The following is an 11,135-nucleotide window of genomic DNA, read 5'->3' as shown; positions in this document are numbered from 1 at the left end:
TGAAGGCAGACATTAAAGGGCTAAACTACTGCACACTAAACATACGTTACTCGGAGCCCCTAGTAAACCAGAACCCCTGAATTTCTCCTCTCAACTATCTGCTCGCTCCTAACGCGCAGGCGCAGGATTTGGCAAAAAAAAAAAAAAAAAAAAGGAGGAGGAGGAGAAAGAAAGAGGGCGGAGACGCGACACTACGTGCTGTTTGCCGGTGGCCCCACCCCCTTCTACGTCGGTGTCACGTGGGCGCCGGGGGCGTGTCTGCGTAGGGAACCTCGGGCGGCGCGCGTTAACCTCTCCGCCGCCGTAGGCACGGACCTGGGTTGGTTTTCGGCGCTGTGGGAGCTACGTCGCCTGCTTTCTCCGCTTCCATTGAGCATTTCCAGCCCGCCCGGGGCCCCGTAAGTGGGAATGAGAGGGCAGGAGGAGCGACACGGGGGCCCACGGTATATTGTTCCTAAAAAAGCCACTTTCCGGTCCTGCTTGCCCGACGCCGGCTTCTCCCCGTCGCGCGTGCGGCCGAGGCCGGCGGGAAGCGGGAGGACGGTGCTGGGGCAGTGGAGGGCGGTTGGGCGGGGCGGCCTCCCGTGCGTTAGGCTGCTTTCGCGCGCTTTTCTCTCCGCGCTCCCCGTCGGCGGGGGTGGGCACCGCCCCGGGAGCGCGCGTCGCGGTCGCGTTCCTGCGCGCGCCTCAGGACTGTCGCTCCTCACCGCTGGGTCCCGGGGCCCCAACGACTGTGGGGGAGTCGTCCCGGGGGTCCGCGGCTGAGGCGGCGGGCAGCCGGCCTCTCCTTTGTCAGTGCCGTAACTCTCCGAACCCTGGATTTGGTTGACGGGAGTCCTGGCGGAGTAGTGGTTAAGCGTTGGGCTGCGATTCGCCTGGTCGGCAGTTCGAAACCAACCGCAGTTGTCCCGGTGGGTGAACGATTGGGCTTTCTACTCCCGGACACAGTTACAGGCTAGGAAAACCCGCGCGGGGCTCGCTGTGAGTCAGCGCTGACTCCATGGCAGTGAGTTCTGAGACGCTGATCTCTTTGGGCGGGCCCCCTGCTCAAGTTGTTTTTTAAAAATTGCACAAGATATGACAAAATACTAATTTATAGATTATCAAGGGTTCATGAGGGAGGGGGAGAGGGGAGAGGGGAAAAATGAGGAGCTGATGCCAGGGGCTTAAGTGGAGAGCAAATGTTTTGAGAATGATGCGGGGCAATGAATGTACAAATGTGCTTTACACAATTGGTGTATGTATGATGATAAGAGTTGCACGAGGCCCTAATAAAACGTTTAAATAAATAAATAAATTTTTGTTTCATGATTTAAAGTAAAAATATTGTAGTTCAAAAATGTACATGAAAGAGCTTTGGTCAGTTGTAACATTTTTTACATGTTGGAGTTCTGCCTTTGTTCCTTCATCCTGTTGTGTATCCATCACCTTCCGCCAGAGTTTAGTCCAGGTGTGGAGGAATCAACCCTGGACATTGAGAGCAGGCAGTAAGATTGCACTATGATAGCCCCAGTCACTGCTCTGCGGGAGAAAGACAGGGCTTTCTACTCCTGTGAAGAGTGGCAGTCTGGGGAAGTGACAGGGCAGCTCTACCCTGCCCGATCCGGTGGCGCCCAGTAGGCATCCACTCCATGGCAGCGAGTTAGGAGGTTAAAGAGAAGGATGCTTTCCACTGGTCAGCTGTTTCAGACCTTTTCAAAAAGAGACAAATACTACACGGCTGCTTACAAATACCCAGCCACGTCATTCACCGAGACGCCTGACCGAACAAGTTTCTCTCCTCATGTGCCCTGCATTGTTTTCTACTGTCTGTCGGCTTCATTCTGTATCGTTGCATATTTTCAAATGATGAATACCACCGAATACATGGTGTGCGAATGGGCCGGGAAGGGGTGGCACACCTAGGTGGGCGGTACACCTGGATTGGCCCATCTAGGCCAGGTGAATTTGATTCAGCCAATGGGGTCGACTAGTACCATTAACCACGCCTATCAACGCGTGGGGCGGGGCCTGAGCACCCAGAAGTTTGTTCTGGCAGCCTCTCCCGGTGGCTCCGACTTAACAGTTCTGCATGGCTGGGCTGCACAGCCTAGCGCAGGCCAGGCTGTGGTGTGCGCAGCCGTACCACGGATTCTGTCCGGAGTGTGTTCCATTTACAGAAACTGCTTCTATCCTCTGTAAACTCACTTGGGTCACTTGGGTGTGAATTCCTTCTTGCTGGAAGCCTAGCACCGAGCTATATTTCTCTACCACGGGAGCCCTAACAGAGATCCTGAGAAAAACGTTGCCCTGGATGCATGCAGTGGATGGGGTCCAACTAACAGTATCTTAACGTGAATTGGAGTGGAAATGAACCGTGTGCCCCACATAGTCATATAGTTTTGTTTCTGAAACTGATTCCTTTGTGGTTGTGTCAGTGGGCTTTAATTATATGGGAAAATTGTCTTAACAGAAAAAAATGGTTCATGGACTATTTGAAGCCGCCTCGTTTGTGTGTGTGCTAGAGTACACTTGAGGGGTGGGTCTGTAGCCCCAACTTTCATTAGATTGGGTGAAAGCATGGAAACATCAAGGAGATCTAGCAGAAAGACACAGACAACGGGGTGTTCAGACATTGCCTTCAGAGTGGTCTAGTTCACCACATACCTGCTCCACCTTCCCTTTCTTTTCCTTGTACCCCTTAGTTTCTCTCCTCATGGTCTTGGGGAAGCGTTCCTTACAAATGCAAAACCTCATTGCATTGAAACTTAAGACCTACCTACCTTAGGATGCTGTTCTTTGGGCAGATCTATTTGTGTTTTGCTTTTCCTGGTGATGGTTTCTTAGATCTTTGAGAGACCTGGAGTGAAGCTAGGACACAGTCACAACATTTACATTTTTTTAAATACTCCATTTAGAATAGGATTTCGTTTCAGTGACTCCACTCGTATTAAGCCCTGGAATAAGTTGACTATCTTTCACCCATTAATTTTCAGTATTGCCTTTTATTATCATCTATAAAACGGATCTTTATTTGTTTTGGGTGGTTTGAAACATAGATAAACCTACAGATGTATTTTAATTTATACAAGTGGATGACTGGAATGGGAGTTCATTGCAACTTGAGTACCTTGAGGGTTGGGATCCAGAATTATGTTTCTGTGGGTCAAGAGTCATGTTGTTAAACACCCTGTTCATCATTAGGGCTGAGAGTGGGCAGAGTAGGGAAAAGGTTAAGTAGTTCTACCATGCAGAAGTCAGATTTTTATGATTGTCTTTTCACTAGTAAAACAACCCTCAAATGCTAACCATGTACTGGTTTTTCAGTTACTAGACTGTCCTTCGCCTGCTGTATCATGAATCCCAGTATGAAGCAGAAACAAGAAGAACTCCAAGAGAATATAAAGGTATGTGATACAGTCACGGTATTCTGTTGTGGGAAGCATATGATTTGAAGTATTTGACATAACCCAGTTTTATTTGCCTAAAAGCTCATAGACCTTGAGTTACTGTATTTTCAGTCAGAGAACATATCAGAGGAACATGACTCAGTGGTTAAGAGCCTGGCTTCTAACCAAAAGGTCTCTGGTTTCAACCCATCGACTTCTCCCTGGGAGAAAAGTGTGACACTCTATTTCTATACTGATTTACAGCCTTGGAAACCATATTGACCTATAGTGAGTTGCAATCAACTTAATGGCAATGGATTCGACTTGGCCTCTTGCTGCTCAGTGGTACTGTTTCTAAAAGCCATCCAATGTTGTTGCTGTGTCACTAGTAATCTAATAAATTAATGTTAGAACTTGTGATTATCTGATGTATTATTCTTACCGAAAATATTGGCTAATGACAAGTTCCTGTGTCTTGTATCCTTATTTGAAAACCACTTGGCTATAAACAGAAAGGTTTGTTTCTGGACTGTGTTCCGTTAATCTGTATAAAGAAAATGGTAACAGCAATATGAAAATGTTTAGGACTATTAGCTTACATGTCTAAATTAAAATCTTAGGAATGGTCATTTTGTGTGCTTATGTGACAACTTAGCTACTCTCTTGGGCTATTACTAATAATAAGCATTTAAATAAGTGAATACTTTCTATTAAGGCTCCAATGTTATATTTTCTTCCATTTGTCTGGCGGTTGTTGACTAATCTGTAATCTAAGTGATCTGAAATGTGGGTGTAATATTTGTTCTCTTGGAAGCAGGCATTTGTTCTTTAGTTAAATAGTGAGATAGTAATCAGCAGAAACTGTACCGTGGGAAAGGTGAACTCTGGCCCTGAGAAGTAGTGTGGAATCAGTAACTTTCTCACGCTGGTCTGGTATCATGTTCTTGCTGACCTCGTTTGAGTATTCACCATTGTTAGCCGTCCCGTGGTGGCAGTATAACTAGTGAATTTTGCAAAAATAGAGCTTTCAGATAAGGAAATATCCTGGAAGCTGTTTACATATGAAAAGGAAGGCAATATTTTTTGCAAAGCATTAGGTTGGGCACATAGGAGTACTTTCATTATATCTCCCCACTGAACTTGCAGCTTTCTCCTAATGAATGGCCTTGAAGCCGAGTTGCTCCTACAAGCAGGTCGTGTTTCGTGGGGGAGGGGTATCTATTACAAATGTACATGCTTTATGTAAACCATGTTCTTCAAAATTAAATATATTTTTATGGATACATAGGAATGTGTCAGGGACTGTTCGTGAATAAAAGAAGTTTGAGGTTAATGCTTTTGCTTATGGAAAGACGTATTTTGCAATGTTAATGATTAACCTTGCCTCCGCCCATTTACTCTTTGGTGAATGTCTCCCCTATGTGCCATGTTGGGTTTTATAAAAGCAGAGTACTGGGCAGTTTTAGGTTGTGTTTGTAACAGCTTCTTATAGACTATAGGTACTGTGTGGAACAGGAGTGTCATCGCATACGGGTCTGAACTAACAAATACTACTTAGAAATGTTGCTTTATTTTTATCTTCCCTAGATAGGATTATTGAACCCTCCTGTAGCTTATGCATTGGGCTGCTAACTGCAAGATTACCAGTTCAAAGCCACCGGCCACTCTGTGGGAGAAAGATGAGATTTTCCGCTTCCATAGAGATTTATAGCCTCTGAAACCCACTGGGACATTCTATTCTATAGAGTTACTATGAGTCTGAATTTAGCCAATGAAGTGAGTTTGGAGTTGGTTATTTTTGGCAAATAATTAGTTGACAAGATGATCATATTGTAAGAAGAGTAGGGATTAAAATGGGAGGAGAAAACGTGTTTATACTGAGTTAGGGTGATTTGACTAATTTTAAGAATTTTTTTAACTCTTGAATTTTAGAGGAATAATTGGTTTCCTGATCGATTTAGCCAATACCTTCATTATCCCTATGTAATACTATTATATAGCAAGTAAAATGTTACTATTCTTGTTATTTTTTTCCTTCAGATTATAATAGAACCACTACAGTTACAATCCTATAGATGCTAACCAAAGTATGAATTCATTTGAATTTTAGAATAGTCCTGTCCCAAGAAGAACTCTGAAGATGATTCAGCCTTCAGCAGATGGGTCTCTTGTTGGAAGAGAATGTGAGGTGTGTATTATTATGTGGGAAACGGGTCCATGTAATAATACTCTTCTCTGTCTTACAAATATTGCCCAAATTTCCTTGGTTAGCAAACCCTGAATTATTGGAACTAGGTTAAGAAGTATTTCTTGTTTAATTATTCAACTTGGGAAATTCAAACTTTGTATAGCTGCCTTTAGTGATACTGGGATGATGAAAGTTGTGAGTTATTCTGTATGCTAATAATGATGCTTTGAGATGAAAATGTTAGATTCTTCTATTTACCATATATACTCGAGCACATTTTTAATGCCGTTTTTTGTGGTAAAACTAGGTACCTCGGCTGATATTTGGGTCAGCTTATACTCATGTACATGTGGAATCCCTCTGCTTAATAATAGAATCACAAATGAGGGTGTCTGCACTTCTGCCAGTTCAAATTACTGCCTTTGCATGATGCTGAATTCTGTAACTTATAAGTAATAAATCATGGCACTTAAGCTTTAGAGCCAGCTGTATGCCACATAGTGGCTACAAATCAAATTTATCAAGGACAGCTATACGTAGTGTCATTTTAAGAAAGGAGATTCAATGACATAAAAAGATGAGTTCTCTTTTTAATAAATGCCGTAATAATCAACTTTTCCTGTTTCATAGATCAATATAAGTGTGTAAGGCCAGATTGACTAGAGGAAAAAATCCAGGGACACTCATCTATGTCTAAGACAGAGCTTTATATCGAGAAGTAATTATGTACTGGGAAACCCTCCCAGTCCAGTCCAACTCAAGCCCATAAGTCCGATATCCGTCCCTAAGAGGCTCTCAGACTCACGCAGCCACATGCAGTGATGCAGAAGTCAGGAAGATCACATGCCTCTGGGTACAACATCTTGTGGATCCAATGGCAGTGGGTGCATCTGCAGGGCTCTGGCAGCCACTAGGGTCAGCCAGCAGGAAGGTGAAGGCAGAGAGAGGGGAGAGGGGCAGTTTCCAGAGCCCTCATCGTGAGAAGGCCATGCCCGTTAGCAGGCACCATCAGACTGTCACCTGATGGACAGATTGAATACCACCCCAACACTGTTATCCAGCTTCATGTGGACATGATCTCATGTCACCACCACGGTGAGATTGATCTGTGTGCTTTCATTACAGTCACCCAAAAGCGTATCCAAAAAGAAACATGGAAATGGCCAGTTACCAGCTAAAACGTCCAGGTCTGGAGCAGATATTGTCCCTGAACACAGTGAAAATAAGAACCTTGGAGGAGTCACCCAAGAAGCATTTGATCTTATGATTAAAGGTATATAAAAATGTATAACTTTTATTTTAAAATATTAACCTTAGTGAAAGGGAAATATGTTTCTGTTTCACTGTTGTGAATGCTGCCCATAGCCTCTTAATTTGGGATACTGTAAGAGGCTTCACCTAGTTTTTGTGCTTTTTTGCAATTTGGCTCGATAGTGCCATTTATTAAGTTCTAAATGTGGATGAGCTATAAAGGGACTATGTATTAAGGCAAGGATCGTTGTTAAGATGGCAGCTCTGTTACTGAGTTAACTTAAAATAGTTTGGAAGATAGGAGACTTTCCAGAAGAACGATCTTTAGAGAATGAATGTGAAGTAAGAGGAGAGAAATATGAAGAGAACTAATAGAAACCTGGCCCCAGATTAAGGGCAGTGAAGGTGAATGAGAATTGTGCTTATGAGAATGACTAGTTTTTAGTGGAATAGCAGTGGAAATCAAAAGAGGAAACTAAAAATGTAAAAAAAAAAAATTTGGAAGGTTACTACTTCTGAACTGTCCATAAGTCATTTGCTGTCTATCTAGTGAGCAGATGGAAGCCTAGAGAAAAGAACCTTGTCTAGAATTAAAATGGTGTGAAAAGTCATTGTGGAAATCATCATAATATTCACACATGCTGAAAATGTGTAGCTCTCAGTTTTGCAATACTCCCAATATGTGACAAACTGGCATCAGGTGCTGAGTAGGACACAGCATACTATGTAGTATTCCTGTCACATACGCCTTGTCTGAATCCAGGCATAGGACCCAGCCATTCTAAATTAAAGGCCAGATAAACACAATCAAATAAACACAAAACAAATAGTGCAGATTAAAAAATCCATTTCCCTGAAAGACAATGTGTTTGCTTATTGAACTTTTGATGCAACTCTGTTGAAGGATTGAAAGGTTTAAACATGAAATACCGGGAAAGGTGAAATACACAAGAAATTGATTTTGTTTTCTGTCTTCTGAAAAGGATTGTGATTTAATTACATTTTTCCAAGATTGGAAATGCTTTTTAAATAGAAAATTTATTAACTTTTTGTTTTACGGTAATCTGTAACATGCCTGCATGTAAAACAATCTATTTCAGAAACTCCATCTTCTCAATATTGGAAGGAAATAGCAGAAAAACGAAGGCAGGCTCTCTATGATACACTGAAGGAAAACGAGAAAGTACGTATTCACCAGAATGGCTTATGTCATTTCTTAAAAACCATTCTGCGATGGTTATTGTTTGCTGCTGCCATGAACATTTCTTTGGCTAGAGCAGCACAAGCGAGCGTTCATGGTGGCCTCACCGAAGTATAATTGCAAAGATACTCTGTGACCAGAACTATTTCACAAAGAGCCTCCTGGCTTGAGAACGTTATCACCTGGGCGAAGGGCTTTTATCAGATGTTTACTTGGAAGCTTAAGGTTTGGCCTGTGGCTTAGTCATATATATGACATACTGAACTGCTTTTATTTCATGTAGCTTCATAAAGAAATTGAAGACAAGGACAGTGAAATTGCACGTCTGAAAAAAGAGAATAAAGAATTGGCAGAAGTAGCAGAACACGTACAGTATATGGCTGAGATGATAGAGGTAGGTATTTTTAATGTTCAAAGTCATTCATTTCTCTATGAAACTAAAGCAGGATAGGATTAGTGTTTCCAATCTAAAATCAGACTTTCTGGTCCCACAAATTTTTTAAGGTTCCTTGTGTTAAGTCGAATTAAATTCCTTATTTTGTCAGGACTTATTTTTCTCATCTGTGAAATGGGAATGGTGAAAGGACGTCATAGGTTTGTTTGGGAATTAAATGGAAAATTGAGGAGTGCCTGGCACTTAGTAAGAGCTCAATAACTGAGCTATTTATTCTCGTGAAGCAATAGAAAATATTTTCTTATAGATTTATATAAAGGAATGAACTGGAAAATTGTGCTTTGCAGTTAGCACAAACCTTAAAGTATATTACCTAGATAAGTTTGATGGTTTTGTCTCTTTTAAAAGATTTGGAATTAGTTAATATCTGTACAAGAATTACTCTATTAGTTACTCTAGGTACTTAAAAACCAACCCCAGTCATAATGAGTGCATGTCAACTCAGAGCGACCCTATAGGACAGGGAAGAACTGTGCAGAGTGTCTGAGACTGTCAGTCTTCACAGGAGTAGACTGCCTCCTTTGCTCCCTCAGTGCTGCTCAGGTTCCAGCTGCTGACCTGTTTGTAAGCAACCCTGCGCTTAACCCGCTGCACCACCAGTGTTCTCTTATTGTCACCTGGAGGGACCACTATGTTTGCATGTTGGTAATGGGTTTGGGCTTTAAAGTCATAAAACACTATTGGTTTGTTCTTTAAAAGAGACTGAGTGGTGGCCCTCTGGAGGACTTCGAATCATTGGATGGTCAGGCATTTGAGTCTGAAGAGGAAACTGGTGAGGATTCCCAAGTGGAAGATTCAGAAATTGGCCGAAGAAATTCCTGTTAGACTGACCTGTTTGCATCCTGGGTCCCTTTGTATTAAAATACAAATACTATGTATTTTTACTCCCTGTTTTATGTAAATAGCGTTTTTCTCATTTGTTTGGCATGACTTGTGTACATGATAAATAAACATCAACCTGATCTTAAGGAGCACTGTGTATGTCTTCATACAGTGTGAAGTTCAAAGGTCTGTAGAAAATGTTTCGTTCTGTACTTTCTATTGTTTACTTTTCTTTTCCTCTCTTAACCAGGTTGGAGGGAACAAGGGGAAATCATTGTCTCCTTATGAGGCTGAGCTCATTGAGGTTGCCCTTCCACACGGGTTATAGCTCACACTCCCTGGAAAAACTGTTAATTGCTGGATTTCATCTGGAGTAGCTTTTAGGATGGAGCCTGAGAATATTTTTCTAGAGCTCCTTGGGTGAATCTGATGAAGCAGATGAAGGCTTGATTGCTAGGATAACCAGGCTCCTCTTGGGTGCTTAAAATGATGGTGATGGCGACAAGCCTTCGGAGAGCAAAGGGAGGGGCGGGTGAAACTCCAAGGAAGGACCTGCAGGCAGAACTGAGGGTTCTGACGCTTTCTGAGTTCACATACGCACATGCTGATACCGGTGTAATTGAGTGCAATGGATTATCGATTCTATGAGAGGGCTTCAAGAAATGTGTGGGAAAATGAATAAATGCATTTTTCCCCAAGAACTTTGAAGCCCCCTCATGTTTTGAAGGAAGAAAAAAGACAAAATACAAATTGCAAAGTGTGCAACATTGGGATCGAATAAGCTGGAAGAAGCACCCAGTTAAAATTTGAATAAATTGACAATGTCAAACTATAAATGATCAAGCAGTTATTAACCCCTTTATAGGGCCTTAGTTTTCCTAACTAATATTAAGTTGAAACCTACTTCATCATATTAGATGAAGGATCAGAACCAAGTTGTGCATCATTGGAAGCTATTACTAGTATTTAGCAGTAACATCTAACAACTTTCTGAGAAGCTGAAAAATCTGTGTTCTGTGTGGTAGACACTAATGTGATTATTGAGCATGTGACATGGGACTAGTGAAGGAGGAACTGAGTTTTTAATATACGTTTGAGTAGCTGCTACAGGAGACTAGTGGCTACTGTACTGGACCAAACTCACTGCCATCGAGTCATGGCAACTCATAGCAATCCCCTGCTGTCTGTTTTCGAGATAAAAAACAGTTGCAGGAGTAGAAAGCCCCATCTGTCTTCCCCAGGAGTGGCTGCTGGTTTTGAACTGTTGACCTTGTCAATTGAAGCCGGATGTTTATTATATATGACAGTGCAACTCTCGTAGCTGGGTCACTAGCCTATGGGTAGACTTAGGGGAATGTTCTGGAGCGGGCAGAGAAGAGACTGATCTGGAAAGCTGTGTGGAATGCTTTTGTAAATAGCCTTTTTTTTTTCCAGAAAGTTCTGAAAAATGCCAAAAATGGACTTCCAGAATTTGATGATTAGGGAACAAAACAAAGAATTGACGATGATTTAGACTCAGGAAAGCTAAAATTTCTCTCTGAGGATACTTCCCTGTAAGGGAAGTAAAGGGTGTGCCACAGACTAGGAGAAAATAGGTTGGGAGTTTTAAAAGTTAATGGGTTAATTTATAAAGAAAATTAAAAAGTTAGTGGGAAAATCCCATTATCTTTTCATTCCATGTGCCCAGGAACTTTTTTGAAGCCCCCTCCTCGTAGATGTCTGAAAAAGGTTTCCTTTATCTACAGAACCCTTACCACTGGACAGTCTGATTTTTATCATGGAGGAGTGAGTTGGATACTGCAAGGTGATATGCACAGATGAAAAGCACAAGAGGATACAAGCTGCTCAATA

At 42.2% G+C, this 11,135-nt stretch overlaps 1 protein-coding gene across 2 annotated transcripts; it reads left to right on the top strand.

Moving 5' to 3' along the window:
- Positions 1–245: 245 nt before the first annotated feature.
- On the top strand, positions 246–9,427 carry GMNN (geminin DNA replication inhibitor). 2 transcript variants are annotated; one of them, XM_075540739.1, is made up of 7 exons: positions 246–398; positions 3,307–3,386; positions 5,479–5,556; positions 6,682–6,829; positions 7,908–7,990; positions 8,292–8,402; positions 9,162–9,427. In XM_075540739.1, exons 2-7 carry the CDS (start codon positions 3,336–3,338, stop codon positions 9,285–9,287), a joined length of 597 nt encoding a protein of 198 aa, XP_075396854.1. In that variant the 5' UTR covers positions 246–398; positions 3,307–3,335; the 3' UTR covers positions 9,288–9,427. The 2 variants fall into 2 exon arrangements, with proteins under 2 accessions (XP_075396854.1, XP_075396855.1); XM_075540740.1 differs by lacking the exon at positions 246–398 and adding an exon at positions 733–911.
- The last annotated feature ends 1,708 nt before the right edge of the window (positions 9,428–11,135 follow it).

Source organism: Tenrec ecaudatus, chromosome 1 (assembly GCF_050624435.1).
Source record: "Tenrec ecaudatus isolate mTenEca1 chromosome 1, mTenEca1.hap1, whole genome shotgun sequence".
Classification (NCBI taxonomy): Eukaryota; Metazoa; Chordata; class Mammalia; order Afrosoricida; family Tenrecidae; genus Tenrec; species Tenrec ecaudatus.
Note: the sequence above shows the minus strand (reverse complement) of the source record. Positions and strands in the feature narration are given on the sequence as shown.

Bases quoted from the DNA above. Each gene is read 5' to 3' on its own strand.
- GMNN (XM_075540739.1), top strand. From the start codon at position 3,336: ATGAATCCCAGTATGAAGCAGAAACAAGAAGAACTCCAAGAGAATATA. The intron at 5,557-6,681 runs GTGTGTATTATT...CTTTCATTACAG, and splicing joins TTGTTGGAAGAGAATGTGAG to TCACCCAAAAGCGTATCCAA. The intron at 8,403-9,161 runs GTAGGTATTTTT...GTTCTTTAAAAG, and splicing joins ATATGGCTGAGATGATAGAG to AGACTGAGTGGTGGCCCTCT.